Here is a 27,167-nt window from a genome sequence, read left to right on the forward strand (position 1 = left end):
AACAAAAGAAGCTACTGTTTGACATGATGAGGAAAAAGGTGATTGAAATTAAAATTTAAAAAGGAAAGCATAATTTAAACATTTATAAGTCTGTGAATTAGTTTTAATAAAGGAAAAAACATCTACCCTGAAAATAACTTAGAGCTAAACTAACTAAAGAAGGCAATCTCAGGACAAAGACAAGGAAGACAGAAGAGAGAGAGCATGGGTAAGCAAGCCATGCAGCTACCTACCCTCCTACAGAAGTTTAGTTAAATGAGAATGAAATTTACTTAAATAGGAATAAAATTTCTTCTAAAACAAAGAAAAACTACCACAGGATACTATTATACATGGTAAGACTTTACCCACTAACTCTGTGTTCAATTAACCTACATAAAGAAAAAGCTGGGGGGAGGGGCAGCTACACATTGAACACTAGATTGGATCATTATTTCAAAATGTCTAAAAAGCAGCCGGAATTTCAGGACTTTAAAAAATACACAAAGTATCAGGAAGCTTAATTTTTAAAAGTCAGAAAATGAATTTATAACCAGAAAATATAAGGTCTATTTTAATTAAACAATCCTATACAAACAAGAAAATTATAAGCATTACTACTTGAAAAATTTCTAGCAAATGCCTAAAACCTAAACACTGACAAATATATATAACACCCATTTTTAATAAAAATGTTTCAAATTATATCCATGATTCCATATACTTAACATGGTTTCAAAAAAGTATTAGGCAATTTCTCAGTTATAAAACATGTAACAGCTCATTAATTAGGACATGGAATGTTAAAAAGCAATGTACCAGAAAGACAAAAGGATGAATGTGTATATATTAATTCCAAACTACAATCAATGATTCCAATGTGAGGGACTACTCAATGACTGACATAAAAGAGTTCATTTGATTCAGATTAACATCAGCTATAGGAAAAAAAAAAAAAAACCTCTTAATCTACTTTGTGTTTTAAATAAATACGACATTTTGGGAGGTTTGAGATCACATAAATAATTTGCTTCCATCAGTCGCATACAAGACAAATATAAATGGAAGCTAAAAGTCAGTTTAGAAGATTCTGGAAGAGTTTTTACACTACAGGATCAAAAACTACTCCCACAGAATATATCACTACTATGATCATTATATGATACACAGATGGTTATAAATTAGCTGCTTATGATTTAATTCATCTTCTTTCTTTCTGGGTCATATAGCAAATCCATTTCACTACACTAAGCAAATTTCTAAAGTAGACAAAATTAAAATATACAATGAAAACATTTATAATAGTTCTTTAAGGAAGAAGAGTTTCTACTACAAATTTCATATCAGCTCTGTGAAAGATTTTTCAACAGAGATAGTAAATAGATAAAATATATAATGAACTCGAAGTACACTGAATTTTACTACTGAGCTCCCAGAGAAGTGCTCTTAAAAATAGAAAACTCCCTCCATTAAGCAATCAAATACAGTTAACAGAATACTATTCCAGTTTTACAAACAACCAAGATACTAGATCAACAATCAATATAAAAGCTACTGTAATGTACAGATTTTTGTAACTATATTTCTTATATTATTTAAAAAGTAAAGTCTCATTAATATAGAATAAGGAGTAGAGAGCTTCCAAAATAGAGGCATTTGCTAAAGCAGTGCTAACCACTTAATACATCTATTGTATCTCCAACTTTAAGTGGTCCTGTCCATTAACTCCATTTATAAGTAAATGAGCAAAATTAAAGCACTCTCTTAAATACTTAGTAAAGTCTTTCCCATTTACTTTGTATTTACATTGCTAATTTGCTAGAAAGTTTATCAAATCCTAGATACTCCATTAGAGTTTAATAAGTACTTCTGCACTGAATCACTAGTAAAACTGGTCATCAGGCCTAAAGTCTGCAAACTGTCTAAGGGCTGCCTCTCGCACTGTTCTTAAACAGCCAATTATTTACTATGAAGAAAAACCGATATTTGTGTTTTAGTTTATATATCATTTTACATACAGAATTCCATTAAAATACGACAACTCTGAGGTAGGATATTACTACAAGAATATTAGTCTATATTTATAACTGAGAAAAATGAGGCCTAAAGAAATTAAGTGTTTGGCCAACATCACATAGGTAATAAGTAGTAGAAAAGGAGTAAAATCAAAGTGTTATCACTCTTAAAGTCTGTTTTCTTCACTATACAATGTGAACAGAAGAAAACTGAAAGATTGGAATAAATGACTCTTGTAGCTTCTTCTGGCTTATCTTATACAGGATTTGGAACAGAGTACAATTAAAAACAGCAAAAAATGTTTTTACAATGTTTTATAGTTTATGGGACATTCAATCATCACTTGTTATCTCATTTAATTTTCTCAATGATCCTATCATTAATCATGACAATTATTACTTACAAGCAAAAAAGAAACTACCATAAAAATATTGGGGTGACAATCCCTTTGAAAACATGCTTCAAGAATTTAAAGGAAAATTCTCTTTTCTCTCCGTTTTTCTTTTATTTTCCCTTTTTTCCTTCACTCTTTCTTTCTTCACTAAGTAAGTTAAATTCTTGTGCTCTCTTTGCTATATTCCTCAGTTGGCAATCTGCTTAGGCTCAGTTTTCCAGATTGAGCATTAGTTAGCTCTGCTTTTAATTGATCAATATCACATTTGGTTTCCCTTGTTTACCGAGTCTATCTCCTGCACTCTTTTCTTTAGAATACTTTCATTACGGCTGTATGTATGGAAGTGAATGTACATGCCCCATTATTTCTGTAATTACCTACCTGCCTGATCTCCTCCCACTAGAACACAAGCACTAGTCACCCCTAATAAGAAGTCAACACAAGCCACTCAGACCAAGAACCTCTCCCTCCAACGGCCAAAACCAAACCAAAGAAGGAATACAACCCTAAAGCCTGGAAAGTGGAACAAGTTAGAAAAAAGAAGAAAAGAAAAGAAAAGACAGAGAAATACAGCACAAATGAAAGAACAAGACAGAAAGTCACAAGACCAAATAAACAAAAATGAAATAAGCAATCTACCTGAAAGAGAATTCAGAATAATGACAGTAAAGATACTCCAAAGTCTTTCAAATAGAATGGAAAAGATGCAAGAAGTAATTAGCACAGTTAATACAATCACCAAGGACACAGAAGAAATAAAGAATAACCAAACAGGTATAAATAACACAACTACTGTAATTAAAAAAACTCTAGAAGGAACCAATAGCAGAATAACTGAGGCAGAAGAATGGATAAGTGAGCTGAAAGAGAATGGTGAAAATAACTTCTGAAGAGCAGAATAAAGGAAAAAGAATGAAAAAAATTGAGGACAGCCTCAGAGATCTTTGGGACAATATTAAACACACCAACACTGGAGTTACGGGGAATCCCAGAGGAGTAAGAAAAAACAAAGGCACTTAGATAATTTCTGAAGAAATTATAGCTGAAAACTTCCCCAACATGGGAAAGGAAACAGTCAATCAGGTTCAAGAAGCACAGAGTCCCTCACAGGATAAACCCAAAGAGAAACACATCGAGACACATATTAATAAAGCTAACACAGATTAAATACAAAGAAAGAATATTAAAAGCAGCAAGGGAAAACCCATATGCTTAACAGCAGATCTTTCAGCAGAAATTCTGCAGGCCAGAAGGGAATGGCAGGATATATTTAAAGTACTGAAAGAAAAAAACCTATAACCAAGATTACTTTACCCAGCAAAGATCTCATTCAAAATTGGAGAAATCAAAAGCTTCACAGACAAGTAAATGTTAAGAGAATTTAGCACCACCAAACCAGCCTTACAACAAATACTAAATGGACTTACATACCCAGTAAACACAAGAGAAAAGAAAGACCTACAAAAACAAACCCAAAACAATTAAGAAAATGCCAACAGGAACATATATAATTACTTTAAATGTAAACAGATAAAATGCACCAACCAAAAGATACAGGCTGACTAAATGGATACAAAAACAAGACCTACATATATGCTGCATACAAGAGACCAACTTCAGACCTACAGAAACACAGACTGAGAGTAAAAAGACGGAAAAAGATAGTCCATGCAAATGGAAACCTAAAGAAAGCCAGAGTGGCAATCCTCATTTCAGACAAAATAGACTTTAAAATAAAGAATATTATAAGAGATAAGGAAAGACACAACACAATGTTCAAGCGATTAATCCAAGAAGAAGACATAAAATTGTAAATATTTATGCACCCAACATAGGAGCATCTCAATAAGGAAAACACTAATAGGCATACGACGGGAAATCAACAGTAATACAGTAATAGTAGTGGACTTTAACATGCCACTGACACTGATGGACAGATCATCAAAACAGAGAATCAATAAGGAAACACAAACCTTAAATGAAACATTAGACCAAATGGACCTCACTGATATCTTCACAGGACATTCTACCAAATGCAGAAAAATACACTTTCTTCTTAAGGGCACATGGACTATTCTTCAGGACAGACCACACCTTGGGTCACAAATCAAGCCTCAGTAAATTTAAGAAAACTGAAATTGTATCAAGTATCTTCTCTGACCACAATGTCATGAGACTAGATATCAACTACAGGAAAAAAGAAACTCCAAAAAACACAAACTCATGGAGATTAAATAATACATTACTAAATAACAAAGAGGTTACTAGAGAAAAAATTCTTAAAGATTAAGATTTCTTAAAGATTCATAAAGAATCCAAAGATTCTTAAAAACAAATGACAATGAAAACATGACAACCCAAAACCTATGGGATACAGCAAAAGCAGTTCTAAGGAGGGAAGTTTATAGCAATAAATTCTACCTCAAGAAACAAGAAAAGCATCAAACAGACAACCTAAGTCTACGTCCAGAGCAGCTGGAAAAAGAACAAAAAATCCCAAAGTCAGTTGAAGGAAAGAAATCATAAAGATCAGAGGAGAAACAAATAAAAAAGAAGTGAAGCAAACAATAGCAAAGATTAATAAAACTAAAAGCTGGTTCTTTGAGAAGATAAAATTGACAACCCAATAGCCAGACTCATCAAGAAAAAAAGGAAGAAAAATCAAATCAACAAAATTAGAGATGAAAAAGTAGAGGTGACAACAGACAACACAAAGGATCATATGAGGATATTAAGAGCAACTATATGGCTAATAAAATGGACAACCTAGAGGAAATGGACAGATTCTTAGAAAAGTTCTACCTCCCAAGACGGAATCAGGAAAAAAAAAGAAATTATGAACAAGCCAATTAGAAACAATGAAATCAAAACTGTGATCCAAAATTTCCCAAAAAACAAAAGCCTAGGGCCAGGTGGCTTCACAGGGGAATTCTATTAAACATTTAGAGAAGAGCTAATGTCTATTTATCTGAAAATCTTCAAAAAACCTTCAGAGGAAGGAATACTTCCAAACTCATTCTACAAGGCCACAATCACTCTGATACCAAAACCAGGCAAAGACAACACACAAAAAAGAAAATTACAGGTCAATATCACTGAGGAACACAGATGCAAAAGTCCTCAACAAAATTCTAGCAAAGAGAATTCAACAACACATTAAAAAGCTCATATACCATGATCAAGTTGGGTTTACTCCATAAACCCAACAATTCTTCAATATACACAGATCAGTCAAATGCAACAATTCTTCAATATACACAAATCAATCAATCAATCAATAGATACATCATATTAAAAAACTGAAAGATAAAAACCATATGACCATCTCAACAGATGCAGAAAAATCCTTTGACTAAATTCAGCACCCATCTCTGACAAAGATGTTTCAAAAAACGGGCACAGATGGAACCTACCTCAACACAGTAAAGGCAATATATGATAAGCCTGCAGCAAACATTATTCTCAATGGTGAAAAATTGAAAGCATTCCCTCTATGATCAGGAACAAGACAAGTGTGTCCTCTCTTACCACTATTATTCAACATAGTTTTGGGAGTCCTAGGTATGGCAATAACAAAAAGAAATAAAGAAATCCAGATTGAAAAAAGAAGAAATAAAACTCACTATTTGCAGATGACATGACACTATACATAGAAAACCCAAAAGAAACTATCAGAAAATTACTAGAGCTATCAGTGAATTTAGCAAAGTCATGGGATGCAAGGTCAATACACAGAAATCATTTGCATTTCTATATACTTACAATGAAAAATTAGAAAGAGAAATTAAGGAATCAATCCCATTTACCACTGCAACAAAAATAAAGAAATTTCTGGGAATAAACCTACCTATTGACTATGCCAAAGCCTTTAACTGTGTGGATCACAATAAACTGTGGAAAATTCTGAAAGAGATGGGAATACCAGACCACCTAACCTGCCTCTTGAGAAACCTATATGCAGGTCAGGAAGCAACAGTTAGAACTGGACATGGAACAACAGACTGGTTCCAAATAGGAAAAGGAGTATGTCAAGGCTGTATACTGTCACTCTGTTTATTTAACTTATATGCAGAGTACATCATGAGAAACGCTGGGCTGGAAGATGCACAAGCGGGAATCAAGACTGCCAGGAGAGATATCAATAACCTCAGATATGCAGATGACACCACCGTTATGGCAGACAGTGAAGAAGAACTAAAGAGCCTCTTGATGAAAGTGAAAGAAGAGAGTGAAAAAGTTGGCTTAAAGCTCAACATTCAGAAAACGAAAATCATGGCATCCGGTCCCATCACTTCATGGCAAACAGATGGGGAAACAGTAGAAACCGTGGCTGACTATTTTTCTGGGCTCCAAAATCACTGTGGATGGTGACTGCAGCCGTGAAATTAAGACGCTTACTCCTTGGAAGAAAGTTATGACCAACCTAGATAGCATATTCAAAAGCAGAGACATTACTTTACCAACAAAGGTCTGTCTAGTCAAGGCTATGGTTTTTCCAGTGGTCATGTATGGATGTGAGAGTTGGACTATAAAGAAAGCTGAGCGCAGAGAATTGATGCTTTTGACTGTGGTGTTGGAGAAGACTCTTGAGAGTCCCTTGGACTGCAAGGAGATCCAACCAGTCCATCCTAAAAGAGATCAGTCCTGGGTGTTCACTGGAGGGACTGATGTTGAAGCTGAAACTCCAGTATTTGGCCACCTGATGCGGAGAGCTGACTCATGTGAAAAGACCCTGATGCTGGGAAAGATTGAGTGCAGGAGGAGAAGGGGACGACAGAGGATGAGATGGTTGGATGGCATCACCAACACAATGGACATGGGATGGGTGGACTCCGAGAGTTGGTGATGGGACAGGGAGGCCTGGCATACTGCAGTTCACGGGGTCACAAAGAGTCGGACACTACTGAGTGACTGAACTGAACTGAAGGAGACAAAAGAACTGTATATGGAATATTATAATGATGAAAGAAATCAAAGACAACATTAAACAGAAGGAGAGATATACCAAGTTCCTGGGTTGGAAGAATAAATGTTGTGAAAATGACTAAACTACCAAATGCAATCTACAGATTCAAAGAGATTCGTATCAAATTACCAACAACATTTTTCACAGAATTTGAACAAAAAATTTCACAATTCATATGGAAACACATAAGACCCTAAACAGCCAAAGCAGTCTTGAGAAAGAAAATGGAGCTGGAGGGATCAACCTTCCTGACTTCAATCTATAGTACAAAGCTACAGTCATCAAGACAGTATGGTACTGACACAAAGACAGAAATAGAGACCAATGGAACATGGTAGAGAGCCCAGAGATAAACCCATGCACATATAGGTACCTTATTTTTGACTAAGAAGGCAAGAATATACAATGGGGCAAAGATAACCTCTTTAATAAGTGGTGCTGAGAGAACTGGATAGCTATGTGTAAAGAATGAAATTAGAACAATTCCTAATGCCATACACAAAGATAAACTCAAAACAGATTAAAGACCTAAACGTAAGACCAGAAGGTACAAAACTTTTAGAGAAAAACATAGTGGAAAACATATCAGAACACTCAATGACATAAATTAAAGCAAGATCCTCTATGACCCACTTCCTAGAGTAATGGAAATAAAATAAAAGTAAACAAGTGAGACCTAATTAAACTGAAAAGTTTTTTGCACAGCAAAGTAAACTACAAACAAGATGAAAAGACAACCGTCAGAGTGGGAGAAAGTAATAGCAAAGGAGACAACTGACAAAGAATTAATTTCCAAAATATACAAGCAGTTCATACAACTCAATACCAGAAAAACAAACAGCCCAATCAAAAAGTGGGGAAAGGATCTAAACAGACATCTCTCCAAAGAAGACATACAAAGGGCTAACAGACACATGAAAGGATGCTCAACATCACTCATTATTAGAGAAATGCAAATCAAAACTACAATGAGATATCACCTCACACCAGTCAGAATGGCCATCATCAAAAAGTCTACAAACAATAAATGTTGGAGAGGATGTGGAGAAAAGGGAATCGTTGCATTGCTGGTGGGAATGTAAACTGACACAGCCACTATGTTAGACGGTAGGGAGATTCCTTAAAAAACTAGGAATAAAACTACCATATGAGCCAGCAATCCCATTACTAGGCATACACCCTGAGAAAACCAAAACTGAAAAAGACATGTGTAACCCAATGTTCAGTGCAGCACTATTTAGAACAGCTAGAACATGGAAGCAACCTTAGATGTCCATCGACAGATGAACTGATACAGACACTGTGGTACATATATACAATGGAATATTACTCAGTCATAAAAAAGGAATGCATTTGAGTCAGTTCTAATGAGGTGGACAAACCTAGAGCTGCTTATACAAAGTGAAATAAGTCATAAAGAGAAATATAAATATCATATACTAACGAATATATATGGAATCTAGAAAGATGGTACCGGTCAATTTATTTTCAGGGCAGCAATAGAGAAACAGACACGGAGAACAGACTTATAGACACAGGGAGAGAGGAGGAGAGAGAGGGTGAGATGTATGGAGAGAGTAACATGGAAATGGACAACATCATATGTAAAATAAGACAGCCAATGGGAATTTGCTATAAAACTCATAAACAGGGGCTCTGTAACAATCTGGAAGGGTGGGATGAGGAAGGAGATGAGAGGCAGTTTGGGAGGTAGGGGACATGGGTGCGCTTATAGCTGATTCTTGATGTGTGACAGAAAACAACAAAATTCTGTAAAGGAATTATCCTTCAATTAAAACATAAATTTAAAAAGAAAAGGAACTCTAGGCTCAAAAGTTATGTTCTATTTTGTTATCAGATTTTAACATTTAAGTAAACTTCATCATTTATTCATAGATTTTAAAATATATTACAATTTATATTTCAGCTTTAAGAACATTTTTATGGTATTTGAAAGGATTTCCTTTGGTAAGCAGCATATATACAGGAATATACATATATACCTGGATAAATGTACAATGTGTGCTATCTTACCTCCATCGCCGTCATCTGATCCTCTGAAACTAGGATCTTTTAACATATCCAGCTCAGCTAACATGCGCACATAAAGTGCATTCTGTCTGAAGGAAGGATAAAATCTTTCATCTCGAAGCATCAATTCATATACCTTATTGAAATAAATCAAGATATTCAATCATTAATACAAATAATGCACTGATTTCCACTAATAAGATTTCAACAAAAGCTAGACAGAGGTATTACTGTAATGAATTATAGACTCCTTATTTATAAGATGTCACTAATAAGACTATGTCACAACTAGTGATATTTTTCTGGCCCCTCTAGCATCTAAGTTATACTGAAGAGAGTCCTACTGCAAAACAAGTCACATGACAGCAGTTATACATAACGCTCTACAAAGCAGTGTTCTCTAAGAAACAAATCCAAATAAAGGCTCAAAGAACATATTAAATGAATCTGTTATTTATACATCATCTATTCATAAAATTCTAGAATCTGTATCTGTCACTTCAGCCAGATTCAAAGTAAATAACTCAGCATAGGGATTTTCTGCATTGCTACAGTAAATAAGCAAAGAAAAACGCTACTTTGTGAAGTATTATTACCATAACACATCTTTTTTAGTTATCACACTGTACTTTCATAACATTTCAATAACCTTTTACAGACAAATTACATGCATATAGACATATACATTGTTTTCAAAAAAGATATAATGATAAATGATGTACATAATACCTTCCTTTGAATGTCATCAAAGATTTCAGGGGTTGGATCTTCATGATTCAAAGTATCTGCTAATTTTGCTACCAAATAATCATCAACAGTAACTCTCGGAGATGCCTGACAAACAGAGAAAAACACAAGTAGCATTAATCTTTGAAATTTCTAAATACAAGTTAAGCCTTCATAGTTGGAGAATTAAATAATTTGTTGTTCAGTCACTCAGTCATGTCTGACTCTTTGCAACCCCACGGACTGCAGCATGCTAAGCTTCCCTTTCCTTCACTATCTCCCTGAGTTTGCTCAAAGTCATGTTCATTTAGTCAGCGATGCCATCCAACCATATCAACCCCTGTCACTCCCTTCTCCTCCTGCCCTCAATCCTTCCCAGCATAAGGGTCTTTTCTGCTGAGTTGGCTCTTTGCATCAGGGAGCCAAAGTAGGATAATTAAATAATGGAATCATAGTACCAAAAGTAACTGCCAAAAAATCCATTTGTAAATGACACCTTGATGTTTAAAGGCTGAAATCAGAGCTAGCATTTTTCTGGCCATGAAGTACTACACAGTAGACTTGTTAGAAAAACATAGTTTTAAATCTTAACTTTTGCTAAGCAAGTTTCCTCTCACAAGGCTTCACTTACTCAATCTGTAAAATGGAGATAAATACTACATATGATTATTGTGAGGATGAAAAGAGATTTACGTAAGACTTATGTGTCCAGCACATAGGAAATACTGTCACCAAGAGCCAGTGTTGAGCACTCAGTAGTCTTAGATGTGTATTTAATAAAATGTCAAAAGAGTATGCCATGTTGCTACTTATCATTTAACACTAGAAACAATCCTTTTGAATGGCACTTAAAATAGACTATCTTTATCCTAATTCAGTTTTATAATACTGCAGCAAAGTATCAGCATGAGAAGGGAGAGAAAAAAATTTGAAAAGTTACTTTGTTTCAATAACTTTCATCTCAAGGTGCATAATGTGACAGATATTACAGACATTCCTCAGCATGTTGACTTTTGTATTTTTAAGTCTGAAGGCTATGGAGAATAAATGAGTGATTAAATGATGGTAACTTTTAGAGGCAGTACCAAAACAATGCATTGTTTAAGCAATTTCTCTATGCTATCTGTTAGACTATCTAAGGAATGGATTAGATAAATCAAGAAGAGAAGAAAAAGTATGTAAGTATCCTGGGCATACATCCAGACAAAACTGTAATTTAAAGGTCAATGCACTCGTATGTTCAAAGTAGAACTACTCACAATACCCAAGGCACAGAAACAACCTCAATGTTCAGCGAGAGATGAAAAGGATAAAGAAGATGTGGTACACACACAATGGAGCATTTCTCAGCCGTAAGTAGGAATGAAATCAAGTCATATGCAGCAACACGGACAGACCTAGAGATTATCATGCTAACCGAAGTAGGTGAGAGAGAGAAAGACAAATTACCGTATCACTTATACACACGACGTAAAACATGACACAAATTAACTTATCCCCTGGTGGCTCAGACGGTGAAGCGTCTGCCTACACTGCGGGAGAGCCGGGTTTGATCCCTGGGTTGGGAAGATCCCCTGGAGAAGGAAATGGCAACCCACTCCAGTAATCCTGCCTGGAAAATCCCATGGACGGAAGAGCCTGGTAGGCTATAGAGTCGCAAAGAGCCGAGCAACTTCACTTCACAAAAGGGAAACAGACTCATAAACACAGAGAACAGACCTGAGATTGCCAAGGGGGAGAGAGGATGCAGGAGGGACGGAATGGAAGTTTGGGATTAGCAGACGCAAACTAGTGTACATACAATGGTAAACAACAAGGTCCTACTATACAGCCCAGGGAACCACACTCGATACTTTGTGAAAAACCATAATGGAGAAAAATATGAAAAAGGAATGTGTATATGTGTAAATGAATCACTTGGCTGTACAGCAGAAATTAACACAATATTATGTATCAACCATTCTTGAACAAAAAAAATTTTTTTAAGTAAACAGGAGGGTATGAATGTGCAGCATAAGGGCTACACAACTTCTAATGTCCCCTTGTTAATTCAACACTCTTAGAAGTAAACTCAGGGAGGTAGTGTGGTGGTACTTTTTTGGTTCTTGTGAGTGGCTTTTTGGAGGAAGAAGAAAAGGACACTCACCTATTATTTGTTTGTGTATGGGTGTGGTGTTCCCTCTCCCACCCCAACCCTGAAAAACAGAACTCAACAGCTTCAACTATGTGACAAAGATCAAAGAGGAACATGATTTAAGTTAGTTTCTGTCCTTTCATGTGCCCTCTGAGCTCACTAAACTTAGTTTCTAGGAAATAAGAGACAAATTTGGAAAATTACATTTTCAATTTATCTAGCTTAATTTTTTCTATAATCTCAGGTACACAGAATTGGATTAAGCCTTATCCTTGGAATATGTATGGCGACCAATACTTTCAGAGAACTAACATTGGGCGAAACTAACCAAGTCCCTTTTTCAAAAAACCACAGTAATATAGAAGAAATATTTGCACATATGATACTACTTTAACATAAAAATACAAAAACTGCATGTTTTTCCCAAAATTATCTATTAATCTGTATTGTTTACTTTGATATTACACAAATGTAGTTATTTAAACAAAATGACTAGTTAACAGTGGCAACTGATAATTAATACGACTAATCAAAAAATATGTCTGAGAAAACAAAACAATTTACTTAATAATATTACTGTTCTCTGATACAGAAACTTCTTTAAAAAATTTTTAAACTTTTTACCTAAATTTAAAATTGGTAGGCAGTACCACTGTTTATTCTTAAAATATATATATCTAAGACTTTTTAAAAGATTATACACATAACAGGACTAATAAATACATTTATATTTAATAAAAAATAAACAATTACATTTACCTTTTAGTCTATGATCTTGTAGGGTATTTTTGTGTGCCTTTTTAAACAATACTTTTCTGATCTGCTTGCAGTCTTCAGGACAACCTTTTATACAGTGGTATAACTAAATACAATCAACTATAAAATAAAATTCACTATGACTTTCAGCTCTGATCTTGAGCCTTTATCACATTTATTTCTCTTACCACTGCAATGTCATGACATCAAGTGAAATATCCTTTCAATAAAATCATTTAGGCAAAGAATAATGGGATTTTACTCACTAAAAACAGCAGGTTTTTAGACCTACAGGGATTTGTTTCCAGCTTTCCCCAAAAAGTGTCCATCAACTTTGTATCTCCAGGTTTGGTAGACCAGCTGTTTGTCAATCAGGTTCTCTGCATATATGAATTTATCATACAGGTTGCCCATGTCTAAATGCCCATTTTTTAAGTACTTCAAAGCATAAAGGATGTCATAAGTTAACAACCTCTCCTTTTCAAGGAAAATGGTTCTAAAATACATAGATCATCATTTAAACGTGTGAGAATAAAGGGGCATTTCAAAGAAATTATAGTTTTATTAAAGAGAGTGAGGAAACTGTTTAAGCTGGCTGTTTCTTTCTGGTGATATCTGAGTTCTCAATAGCTTTATTTTCAAAAAATGAGTTATTTTCTTCATTGTATGAGTTCTTGCTATAGCCTACATGTACTCAGTTCTGTACATTTATTTCAAGGTTAATTTTAGTCCCTTCAAAAATCATTCAATAGTTTTAGAGAAAAATAATATAAATTTGTTTACTGTAATTCTTTTCACCACACACATTCTTGATATATTTTCAAATGAAAGATGGATATTATTCTTGTCCCATGCTAAAAAAATATGATTACTGCCAACAATGGCATCTTTTCTACTGCTGGCAACAATGACAGCCATCTGGAAGGCAAATGTCTAAAGTTATCTCTCCTGACGTTTTTGTAATGTCAAAATCTCATAAAGCTGAAGCAGTAGTATTATTTAGAACATATAGGTACAGGAAAACTGTATGGGAAAGTAAGTGAATAATTAGAGAAAACTGGCTTCATCAGAAAGCAAGAAAGTAAGGACAGACAAAGGCACATAGGGATCTTTTAAAATACAGATAAGTAACTCAGTCATATCCAACCAACCCTTTGTGACCCACTGACTATACAGTCCATGGAATTCTCCAGGTCTGAATACTGGAGTGGGTAGCCTCCAGGTAATCTTCCCAACCCAGGGATTGAACCCAGGTGTCCAGCATTGCAGGTGGATTCTTTACCAGCTGAGCCACAAGGGAAGCCCTTTAAAATACAATGGACGTTCTACTTCTAAAGCTGAATTGAGTGTATAAAGGCATTTGCTGTACTATTATTCTTAAAACTGTGTACTCTTTTAAATACAATATATTTCATAAGGCAAAAATGTAAGCAAGTGCACAAATGAGTGGTTTCCAAATAATATATATACTTAAAATTAAAATATAATTCTGTGCTAATAAGTATGAATTAAAAGGTATTATAGCATAGTCATTAAAAATACTGGAGTGTGACTCTTGAGGATTATTGTCCATATTCATGAGGGACATCAGGTCTGTAGTTCTCTAAATGATGTCTTTGTTTTTGATATGAGAATAACACTAAATTCATAAAATGAATTGTAAAGTGTTTCTTTCCTCTCTATTTTCTGGAAGAGTTTATGAAATACTGGTATTATTTCCTCTTGAAATATATGATAGAATTCACTAGTAAAACCATTTAGGCCTGGGCTTTTCTTTGAAAGATGATTTTTAATTATTAATTAAATTCATTTACTGTATTTTATATTTCTTCTTGAGTCAGTCTGACAATTAGTGTATTCCCAGAAATCTGTCCATTTCATCTAAATTGTCTAATCTGTTGTCATAAAGTTGTTTGCAATACTTCTTTACGGGGTGTCCCAGGTGGCTCAGTGGTGAATCCACCTATCTATACAGGGTTTGATACCTGGGTTGGGAAGATCCCCTGGAGAAGGAAATCACAACTCATTCCAGTATTCTTGCCTGGGAAATCCCATGGACAGAGGAGCCTGGCAGGCTATAGTCTATGGGGTCATAAAAAAGTTGGATACGACTTAGCGACTAAGCAACAACGGTATTTCCTTGTAGTCCCTTTAATTTCTATAGTCAGTGGTGATGCTTTCTCCTTCATTCATGATTCTGGTGATCTGTATCTTTTTTTCTTGGCCAACTGAGCTAAAGTTTTCTAAATTTCATTGTTCATTTTACAACTTTTGATTGTACTACTGATTTTTCACTATTGTCTTTCTGTTTTCTATTTCACTGATTTCCATTTTGATCTTTACTACTTCCTTCTGTTTGCTTAGATTTGTCATGCTTTTCTTTTTCTAGATTTTTAAGATGAAAATGTATATTGCTGATGTGACATCCTTCTTCTTTCTAATCAGGCATTTAAAGCTACACATTTGCCTTTACACATTTCTTTAACTGCATCCCATAAATTTTGATGTACTGTTTTTTCATTTTCATTCAATTGAAAATACTTTCTAATTTCCTTCTGACATTTTTGACACAGACACTATTTAGAAATTTGTTGCTTAATTTTCAAATATTTATAAATTTCCTCAAATCCCTTTTGTTCTTGATTTCTAATTAATTCTACTATGAGAAACAGACATATTTATATATAATTTTAATGCCTCTAAAATGAGAGTTGTTTTATGGCCTAACTTATGATCTATCCTGGAGAAGAAAATGGCAACCCATTCCAGTATTCTTACCTGGAGAAATCTGTGGACAGAGGAGCCTGGTGGGCTGCCATCTATGGGGTCACCTAGTCGGACATGACTGAAGCAACTTAGCATGCATGCATGCACTGGAAAAGGAAATGGCAACCCACTCCAGTATTCGCGCCTAGAGAATCCCAGGGACAGAGGAGCCTGGTGGGCTGCCATCCATTGGGTCACACAGAGTCAGACACAACTGAGCAGCATGCAGCAGCAGCAGCATGATCTACCCTGGAGAATGCTCTATGTGTATGCTTGAAAATAACACTGTTGTTAGGAGAAGTATTCTACAGATGCATTTGGTCTAATTGGTCTAAAGTATTGTTCAATTCTTGTACATCCTTGGTCGTTTTCTATCGAACTGTTTTATCAGTTTCTGAGAGGGGGTACTGAAGTCTCCAACTATTACTATTGAATTGCCCATTTCTCCCTCAATTCTGTCAGTTTGTTCTTCATGTATGTGTGGGCTTTGCTGTCTTATCATCCTGATCAACCGACCTATTATAAAATGTTCCTTGTTTATCTAGTAACTTTTTTGTCTTAAAATCTATTATCTAATATTAGTATAGCCACTCCAGCTCTGTTTTAGTTACTGTTTTCAAGGTTTACCTCTTACTTCCTATTATTTAAAGCTGTGTGACCCTGAATCTTAACTCTGTTATTTAGCATCTACCTGACCCTGGACAGGTTAATTCAATTTTCTAATTCAATCAATTTCTTCACCTATAAAATGAGAATAATATACAAAATACTATGTTCAGGATAAAACAAGGCAATGTAAGACAGTTGTGCATAGCAGCATGAACAATGGATGTTTACAAGTACTACAAATCATTATTATCTTCTTTGGCAGTACCACTATTAATTTTAATTATTAATAATCTACCATTATTAATGACACTGTCAAAGAAGAAAACAAAATGTATCCTCAAATAAATTAAAGTATCTCCTCACCTTTTCTGATAAATACTGTTCATAAATTCCAACAGCAGCTGCTCTTAAAAGACCTTTGGTTTGGTTGGTTTGATGTTTTCCATCTTTCTGACGACTTGATAAAACTTCTAGCTGCTGTTGGGCTGTAACCCGGTATCCTTCCACTGTCATCCAAAAGAAGAGATGTGCCTGACCTCCAGTTTGCTGCATGTAGTCTACCAAACAAAATTCATAACAACAGGGATATTAAAGTCACAGATTTTTGAGTGCACACAGCTGTAAGACAAGTTAATAAAGAAAATATTTGAAAGTTTCAAATACTTAAAACTTTGCATTTTGAACATGTTTAGAAAATGCTGGAGGTTAAAAAAAAAGTCATATCATAAATTGGTTAAGCTGAAGAGACCAATTATGCAGAAAATAGAAATGGAAGTGCATTTTAAAAAACATCTGATTTTTCATGAAAACACCTCTTGGGAATAAAGCTGCCAGGGAAGGCTTCATCAGAAATAAACTACTCCACCAACATTCAGCTTCCATTCTCAATAAAAATTATTAATCATAATATTACTATTATATCACATGTATTAAAAATAAGGATTGGGCTCTTCAATAAGCCATGGATTTCTTTTTGTTCATGAATATGAAGACTCAGGGAGTTTTGCTGGAAACATCCCCTAGATAAAAGCAATTCTGTAACATGAATAAAATCAATTAACATTTATATATAAAATGGTATAAAAATAAGACCCTTTCCCCATTAATGCACAAAAATGATACAAGCAGGTTATATATACCATGCTTTCTTGATAAAGTCTCTTTTTCAAATAATTAAAATTCATAGTAGAATCTCTTGGGGTTTATTTAAAAGCAGATTAGCAAATGCACATTGGAACTGCAATAAACATTTATTTCCTTAAAACCAAACAAATCTCTATCCCTATGGTTTCTAAAAAAAAAAAATGGGGGATATTTCAGAAAATGAGGAGTGGAAGAGAGATATATATGGCATGCCTAATATCAAGTATTTAAAATTTAACAATATATACAGTTGTAAAAAAACTTGAGGGTTATATTATTTTTATAAAATGGATTTACCTACCCATAAAAAACTGTAGTGCAACATTGTCTACAAGAATGCTGTCCAGGGGGACTGTGCAAAGTTTCCCAAAGTTTGCTGCCAGTTTCACAGTATTTATCTCCTACAAATAAAAGTTTTTGCAGATTAACATCTCATCTATTCACTCACTATGTTAAAGATCCTTCAGTCAGTTCAGTTCAGTCGCTCAGTCGTGTCCGACTCTTTGAGACCCCATGAATCAGAGCGCGCCAGGCCTCCCTGTCCATCACCAACTCCCAGGGTTCACTCAAACTTGTGTCCATCGAGTCGGTGATGCCATCCAGCCATCTCATCCTCTGTCGTCCCCTTCTCCTCCTGCCCCAATCCCTCCCAGCATCAGAGTCTTTTCCAATGAGTCAACTCTTCACATCAGGTGGCCAAAGTACTGGAGTTTCAGCTTTAGCATCAGTCCTTCCAATGAACACCCAGGACTGATCTCTTTAGGATGGAGGGGTTGGATCTCCTTGCAGTCCAAGGGACTCTCAAGAGTCTTCTCCAACACCACAGTTCAAAAGCACCAATTCTTCGGCGCTCAACTGTCTTCACAGTCAATTAAGTTAAAATGGAATAAAGTTTTTTCTTCTTGTACAGGTGGGTTACTAATAAAAAGTATCAGCTCACTGAATTTCCTAGAGTTATTTTAAGAGCTGCTTACTAAATATACATTAAAAGCACAATATGCACTCATTTCTTCTAATAAAAAATAAACCTAAATGTACTTTCATGTATTCTCTATTTTTACCCATTCCAAACAAAAATGAACATGATAGGGACTAAAGGGGCTATTATGTTGAAGAATAAAAAAATCCCAATATTTTCAAGGAGAGGTTGAAGTCTACCTACTAGAAAAAAATAAAATATTCCTAACTAGTAGATTTGCTAATTGGGTAAAAATTCTATAATCTTTGTAGAAAATGTGTTTCTTTTCAGTCTACTTAAATGGTAAATTACATAAACTTCAAAGCAAGGAAACTACCCATATACAGAGAAAAAAGTTTCTAACAGGTTCAAAGTTTAGAGAATCTACACGTCCAGCACTGCGCTAGGTGCATTACACATATTACTTCATTAAATCTCCACAGCAATCCTACTGGATAAGCATCACCAATCCCACTCAACAGATAAGAAAGCTGATGGTCAGAAATGTTGCCTATGATTGCAAAGCTGGTTAGAATGAGTCAGTGTCCTCAAAATCTGATGCTCTTTCCACAAAAACCAACAATGTTTCTGGAAATGATTTCCACCAGCTTCTCTGCATTCCCAAATCCACACTCATAAACCTCTATTTTCAAAAAAAGATGCACAGGTTTTCTGAAAGTTAGACACGGCTGCCTTATTTAGGGGCAGATACTAAATTAGGCATAGGTAATATATAAAGGAAAAGCAAGATGATTTGAAAAGAGGAGAAAAAACTTCTCTTGTAATTAGTATCTCCTCTTCATATAAGTACGTAAGAACAACAACAGATTACTGATTTGAAACTACTGGGGTAAAGCAATCTACTGCAAATTGCACTCCTTTCACATACTAGTAAGGTAATGCACAAAATCCTTCAAGCTGGGCTTCAACAGTATGTGAAGCAAGAACTTCCAGATGTACAAGCTGGATTTAGAAAAGGCAGAGGAACCAGATCAAATGGCCAACATCCACTGGATCATCGAAAAAGCAAGAGAATTCCAGAAAAACATCTGCTTTACCGACTATGCTAAAGCCTCTGACTGTGTGGATCACAACAAACTGGAAAATTCTTCAAGAGATGGGAATACCAGACCACCTACCTGCCTCTTGAAAAACCTGTATGTAGTAAAGAAGTAACAGTGAGAATCAGTCATGGGACAACAGACTGGTTCAAAATTGGGAAAGGAGTTATTTCAAGGCTGTACACTGTCACCTTGCTTATTTACTGCTACTGCTGCTAAGTCACTTCAGTCGTGTCCAACTCTGTGCGATCCCATACATGGCAGCCCACCAGGCTCCCCCGTCCCCGGGATTCTCCAGGCAAGAACAATGGAGTGGGTTGCCATTTCCTTCTCCAATGCATGAAAGTGAAAAGTGAAAGAGAAGTCACTCTGTCGTGTCCGACCCTCAGCGACCCCATGGACTGCAGCCTTCCAGGCTCCTCCATCCATGGGATTTTCCAGGCAAGAGTACTGGAGTGGGGTGCCATTGCCTTCTCCTTGCTTATTTAACTTATATGCAGATGACATCATGCGAAATGCTAGGCTGGATTTCCTGGAGAAATATCAGTAATCTCAGACATGCAGATGCCATCACCCTAATGGCAGAAAGTGAAGAGGAACTAAAGAGCCTCTTGATGAAGGTGAAAGACGAGAGTGAAAAAACTGGCTTAAAACTCAACATTCAGAAAACTAAGATCACGGCATCCGGTCCCATCACTTCATGGCAAGTAGAAGGGAAAACAATGGAAACTGACAGACTATTTTCTTGGGCTCCAAAATCACTGTGGAAGGTAACTGCAGCCATGAAATTAAAAGAATTTAATTTTTTTGAAAGAAAAGCTATGACAAACCTAGACAGCCTATTAAAAAGCAGAGACATCACCTTGTCCACAAAGGTCCACACAGTCAAAGCTATGATTTTTCCAGTAGTGAAAGTTGGACTATATAGAAGACTGAGCACCAAAGAACTGATGCTTTCAAACTGTGGTGTTGGAGAAGACTCTTGAGAGTCCCTTGGACTGCAAGGAGATCAAACCCAGTCCATCCTAAATATTTATCAGAAAGACTGTTCTTGAAGCTGAAGGTCCAATATTTTGGCCATCTGATAAAGAGTCAACTCACTGGAAAAGACCATGATGCTGGGAAACATGGAAGGCAGAAGAAGGGGACAACAGAGGATGAGATGGCTGGATGGAATCACTGACTTGATGGACGTGGGTTTGAGCGAACTCCAGGAGATGGTGAAGGACAGGGAAACCTGGTGTGTTGCAGTCCATGAGGTCACAGAGTTGGACACGACTGAGCGACTGAACAACAAAGCAATCTAGTACCAGCACATGATTCCCCCTATATAAGTCTTCCTTCCTCAGATTTGATTACTTCTTGGTTCTATCCAGCAGCATCTCTATAGATATGGGATGGAGAACAGTATTCACTATCACTTTATTTGTAATAAAAAGAATAAAGCATCTCGAAGACTTTAAGATAAGCAGTATGGTTAAAAAAACTCTATCTCTGAAGATTCTGAATTTTCATCCAAAGTAATACATGCTATGACTTGAGCTATTAAAAAAGGTAAAGCTTCATATTCAAAATAGAGTTGACAAGCTTCCAAAGTTTCCAAATTTTAAAAGGAATTCAGTATCAAAAAGTATTTAGGCAAACAGACTTAAATAATGATGCTTAAGGATCACCAGGGGCTTCCCTGGTGGCTCAGCAGTAAGGAATCTGCCTGCCAGTGCAAGAGACCTAAGAGAGGAGGGTTCAATCCCTGGGTGGGGAAGATCCCCTGGAGGAGGGCATGGAAATCTACTCCAGTATTCTTGCCTTGAGAATCCCATGGACGGAGGAACCCAACAGGCTACGGTCCATAGGCCCGCAAAGAGTTGAACACGGCTGAAGCTATTTAGCCCGCAGTACACAAGCATCACTAACTCTAAGATCTAGGTAGGGTAACTAGATAAATAAACAACAATCACAAGTGAAACCATATTATTCTTCTATTCTGAATTTACATGTGTATATAAATTCACTTTAAAATATAGTTAACTGAACAAAGACAGACATACATACACCTGCACACACATTTATGACAAATATAGGCCTCAAATAATGTGTAAGTTATAATTAAACTAGCAAACTAAACTCAAAATTTAAAAATAAGGCTTCTATTCCTTAAGGAATGTAAGTATATTGCAAAATTACGAGACCAAAGAGTCACAAATCAATTTCCAATAGAAAACCAGCATAAGAAAGGTGACTACACTAAAAACTAAAGGTAGTAAAAAATTTGTTTCAAAGCTCCAGATCTCTGCTCTCTTTTACAATGAAACTCACCCAAACAGCTACCTATAATGACTGTTTCTAATTCATTTCTTCCCATTTTCTTCTGACTGACTCCCATCAGGGTTTTCCTCCACTATTCTACCAAAATGCTCTCATGGATCACCAACAACACCCCTGTGGCAAACCCAACAGTCAATTCTAAACCTTCATCTTACTCAATTTATTAGTAGTCTGTGATACACCTGATCTCTCACTTTTTTTTTTTTTTAGCATTTTCTATACTTTGGTCCTAGGATATCACACTCCTTTCCTTCAATCTCAACAGTCATTTACAGTTTGTTTGGCTAGACCTTTGACTTTGTCTTAAACACTAGTAACTGAAGGGCCTCAGGACAAAGTCTTTGGTATCTTCTTTCTTAAACTCATTCTTTTAAGTAATCTCATCCAATCTCTCAACTTTAAACAAGCAGCTGATAATCCTGAGGATTCTCAAAGTTTGTTTCATTCACGAAATTTCCCTTGCACTTGAATTTACCAATTAGAATGTCTACTTTAACATCAAACAGGGATCTCAAGATAAAACATTCAAAACTTGATTCTCTCATCCAAATTTCCTCCTCCCTCAGTTTTATTCATTTTAGTGAATAACAACACTATTCACTCAGGTGCTCAGTCCAAAAAACTCTGGAATCATCCTTGAGTTCTTTTTTCTCTCTCAACCCATATTTAATACATTAGCAAATATTGTCTCTAATTAACTTCTCACATGAACCCACCAGACATCTCTTACTAAACAAAAACAAGAGTCGTGTAAACGATCTGTTAGTTTCCATTCTTGTCTCCACCACTCCACCACAATCTACTCATCACAAAGAGCCCAAATGATCATTTTACCTCATAAGTCAGATTATGTCACTTGCCAGGGCGAATCTCCAATGGATTTCTATCACAGTCAGATTTTAAAAAATCTTACTATGAAGGCAAAACCATGTATGATCTAACCCCTAAGGTTCCTCGCTAATCTCATTCCTCCTACAAATCCTATCATACATTCCATACCAGTCACAATGACCTCCTCTAACTCACCAGGCACTTTCCTATTCCAGGGACTTCACATTTGCTCTCACCTTTGCATGAAAGATAAAAAAATAATAATAAAAATTCACAGGATTCTCTCATATTATTCAGATCTCTCTGTGCTCAAATGTTACCAGATCTCTCAGCATCTATCTAAACCACTTTGACATTCTCTGCCACCCTACTTTGCTTTACTTATTTTCTTTCACATTTTAGGTCTTTTTTCTTTTTTTTACATTTTATTTTTTCACGTTTCACTTACTTTTACATTTTTTACATAATATATCAATTTATGTATTGGTTTATTTTCTGATTCTGCAACTAAAATGTAAGCTTCATGAGAGAGATTTCCGTCTGTTAGATCCATCTAAAATGGTGTCCAATGTACAAAATTCAATAAATGTTGAATTTTGAATAAATAACATGAGTAGATAAATACATAAATAAAGAAAAAAATTTACTTTTCATGTAATATTTTAATCTCATTAGCTTATTTTAATAAATACACTACTTTGTATAATATAATTTTTTTCTAAATTTTTAGTTCTTCTGTAAAATGCCACACTGGTTAATACTCAACCTTTTGTCATTTGCTGGATATTTTAATGAAGAGAAATTATCTATACTTAAATATTAATTCAAGAGTATTTTACTCACTTTGCCTGACTGCAACCGTTGTATTCTAGAGTCACATACTTTCTTCACAAATAATAAGCTATTTATTTGATTTTTGATGGTGTTGATATCTAAAAACAAACAAATTGATTATGAGGTAAAGTGGCAGTGTTACTTGTGAAATACTTTAAACATACACTTACTGTAATTTAACATAACCAATGAATACAGCAATTATTTAAAAAATAATGAAATTTTATAGTTAAATTATTTAATTAAAATTAAACTATGCAAATTATCTTTAGCAGTAACTGCAATAATGAGTCTCACATTCAGAAAACTATTATGCTTTATTCTCAGAACATATTAGCATAATAAAAGTCAGATTCAGTTAAGGTGAAAACCATTAATAACATAAAATGACATTTAGGTAAATTCAAGTTTTGTTTGAATATACAGTAATTGTTAAAGAAGTAAAACATTCTTATTCTTAAATAAATTACTTACCATCACCAGCTGTATCTAGAGATCGAAGATACTGTAATTCTTCTGCTGCTTTATCTCTGACTGCTTCGAGCTCTCCAATATTGTCACTCAATTTAATAATGTTCATAAAGGCCTCATAGTTGCAATTAGAATCACGGATCTGAAAATAAAGTTTAAAATACAGATGGGAGGGAGACTCACTTAAATGAAAACAGAATCTTGAGTACCTACTGTGGGCCAGGCACAACTGTCCTCAAACAAAATGAAAATCTCTCTACTCATGGTACTTAAATTCTCCTGGGTCAGAGACTATTAACAAAGTAAGAAAGATATATAGCACACTGTGAAGTAAAGAGCACACTCAGAATGTCTGATGCCAGCAAGGAAGCCATCCATGGTGACTAGAGCTAAACCAAAGAAATGCAGATGAGTGCTAATGGAAAAGCAAACATGACAGGGTTTAGTAAATGGCTTGGCTTTCACTGTGAATGGAATGAAAAGTTATTGGAGAATTTTAAACATTAAGAGTGGCATTCCCTGACATAAATTTAACAGAATCACTGTAACAACATGGAAACTGTTATTTCATCCTTCTTCTCCAGCCACTTGCTGTTTAAGATTAAGAATGGAGTAGAACATTAAGTTGGATTTAACCAGAATGTGGTTTCACCAAGCAAATAATAAACTGAGAGAGAGAAGAAAGGTAGTTGAGAATGTTGTAAAGGATCTAATGACTATGACTGTCAATAAATTTAAGCCAAATAAAACAGTAAAGGGAACTATGAAAAGGTAGCCAACTTGGTTGTCCATTCTAAACAGGAGTCCAAGTACTGGTGATTGCCAACATTCAGAACTGTGGGGAAAAGCAGGGGGGGCAATAAGCACCTGAAAAAATGTTCAGAATCATTAATCATCAAGGATGTGCAAAATAACCATAACAAAATGAAAATGCCAAATATCTATCAGAATGTGGAGAGACCAAATTTGGTCTTCACGTTCTCAAACAGTGCAAGTAGAAGTACAAAATTATAACACAACTTCAGATAACAACTTGGCGATGTCTCTCACTTTGTGTAAATTTTACTTCAATAATAAAAGAGGTAAGTTATTAAAGACCTGATTTTTCTAAGAATACATTAAGAAACAAGTAAACAGCTGTTCACTAATCTGCTCTAGTAGGAGATAACAATATAAACCAATTAAGTAAACTATTCCATAGTCAGAGAGAAGAGTTTACAATTAACTAGTTTGTCCCCAAAATATATAAAATATACATTTTGAGATAAATAATGCAAATTGGCCAGTACTATCTTTAGCAATGACTTAAAAACTTAAAACTTCTGTTAGGTAATATGAACATTTTACTTGGACGATATATGTTACTACTACACTGCTCTAAACTTTTCCTTTCAAATAAACTATACAATTAAGTATCATTAATATGAAATTTACCTGGCAGAAAGAATAAGAACTCAGCCAATTTTATAATACCTATGTGCAAAGGGTTTTCCACATAAATAATGTCAAGAGAATAAACCAGACAACAAAGCAAGCTAAAGATCCTTTATTGATATATTTTTCTCTTTTAAATATATTTTTTGATATTTTACAGCAAAGCACAATAGTGATCAATCACTGTTTAAAAAGACCCCAACCATGATACATAATAATAGTACCAGCCCAACTATGCAGAGAACAAGTAAAAATCTGGTGGCTTGAATTCTGTTCTGACTATGTGCTAAGTCCCTCAAAAATGTTTTTACCATGTAACTAATTATATATTTAATATAAGCTCAGCAAAATAAAAATTGAAAAGAAAAATAGAAATAAAAATAATTCCTAATCCCATGAGTGTGAGATAACCATAATATTCTAGTAAACTTGCATCCTGTTCTGTACTATAGGTAAGATTATACAGTACTGTAAACTGATTTTTTAAGGTTAGTATATGATATTCATTTTTGTGTTACAAAAAAAATCTTTTTAAAGATATTTACTTTTACTTTACTACTTAAACGTTTTAAAATTTTACCTTTATCCTACTTCTTAAAAAATCACTTATGACATAACCAGTACTTGTAGTAAAGTGAAATAAACAAAAGAGAAAACTTAAAATTTTCAGGATCCTACCTCTCTACAACAGAGGATGAGATGGTTGGGTGGCATCACCAACTCAATGTACATGAGTTTGGGCAAGCTCTGCAAGTTGGTAATGGACAGGGAAGCCTGATGTGCTGCAGTCCATGGGGTCACAAAGAGTCAGACAGGACTCAGCAACTGAACTGACTGACCTCTCTATTAACATTTCAGTCAGTATACAACTTATCAGAATCAGAGTCATTCATAAATATATAATTACTTATATATTTATTTTTAAAGGAATAGATATCTATACATACATCATTTTTAGTTGTCCTTTTCACATAAAAAATAAACACATCTTTTCATATTCATAAACACATACTACCATCAGAGTATAAACACTATTTATTGCATCAATATTCCTAAACTATTCCTCTATTTCGTCGTTCAGTTGCTCAGTCCTGTCCGACTCTGCAACCTCATGGACTGTAGCACACAACAGGCTTTCCTGTCCGTCACTATCTCCCAGAGTTTGCTCAAACTCATGTCCACTGAGTTGGTGATGCCATCCAACCATCTCATCCTCTGTCACCCCCTTATCCTCTCCTGCCCTCAATCTTTCCCAGCATCAGGGTCTTTTCCAGTGAGTCAGCTCTTCACAGGTAGCCGAAGTATGGGAGCTTCAGCTACAGCATCAGTCCTTCTAATGAATATTCAGGATAGATTTCCTTTAGGATTGACTGGTTGGATCTCCTTGCTGTCCAGGGGACTCTCAGAGTCTTCTCCAACACCACAGTTCAAAAGCGTCAATTATTTGGCTCTCAGCTTTCTTTACAGTCCAAATAGCACATCTGTACATGACTACTGGAAAAGTCAGCTTTGACTAGACAGACTTTTGTTAGCAAATCGATATTTCTCCTTTTTAATATGCTGTCTAGGTTTGTCACAGCTTTTCTTCCAAGGAGCAAGTATCTTTAGTGTCATGGCTGCAGTCACTGTCCACAGTGATTTTGGAGCCCAAGAAAATAAAGTCTCTCACTGTTTCTATTGTTTCCCCATCTATCTGCTGTGAAGTGATGGGACTGGATGCCATGATCTTAGTT

The 27,167-nt window shown here is 35.2% G+C and overlaps 1 protein-coding gene across 3 annotated transcripts in view; it reads right to left on the reverse strand.

Annotated features, from left to right (window-relative positions):
• SNX13 (sorting nexin 13) overlaps positions 1-27,167 on the reverse strand; it is a 93,097-nt gene that overhangs the window by 35,573 nt on the left and 30,357 nt on the right. For all 3 annotated transcript variants that reach the window (XM_068972342.1, XM_068972341.1, XM_068972340.1), the window contains exons 7-12: positions 24,004-24,142; positions 23,539-23,627; positions 17,822-17,921; positions 16,741-16,934; positions 10,116-10,220; positions 9,390-9,522 (exon numbers count right to left, since the gene is read on the reverse strand). In XM_068972342.1, the coding sequence (XP_068828443.1) occupies positions 9,390-9,522; positions 10,116-10,220; positions 16,741-16,934; positions 17,822-17,921; positions 23,539-23,627; positions 24,004-24,142 (760 nt within the window). The remainder of the gene's footprint in view (positions 1-9,389; positions 9,523-10,115; positions 10,221-16,740; positions 16,935-17,821; positions 17,922-23,538; positions 23,628-24,003; positions 24,143-27,167) is intronic.

The sequence above is a fragment of the Capricornis sumatraensis genome, chromosome 5 (assembly GCF_032405125.1).
Source record: "Capricornis sumatraensis isolate serow.1 chromosome 5, serow.2, whole genome shotgun sequence".
NCBI lineage: Eukaryota > Metazoa > Chordata > Mammalia > Artiodactyla > Bovidae > Capricornis > Capricornis sumatraensis.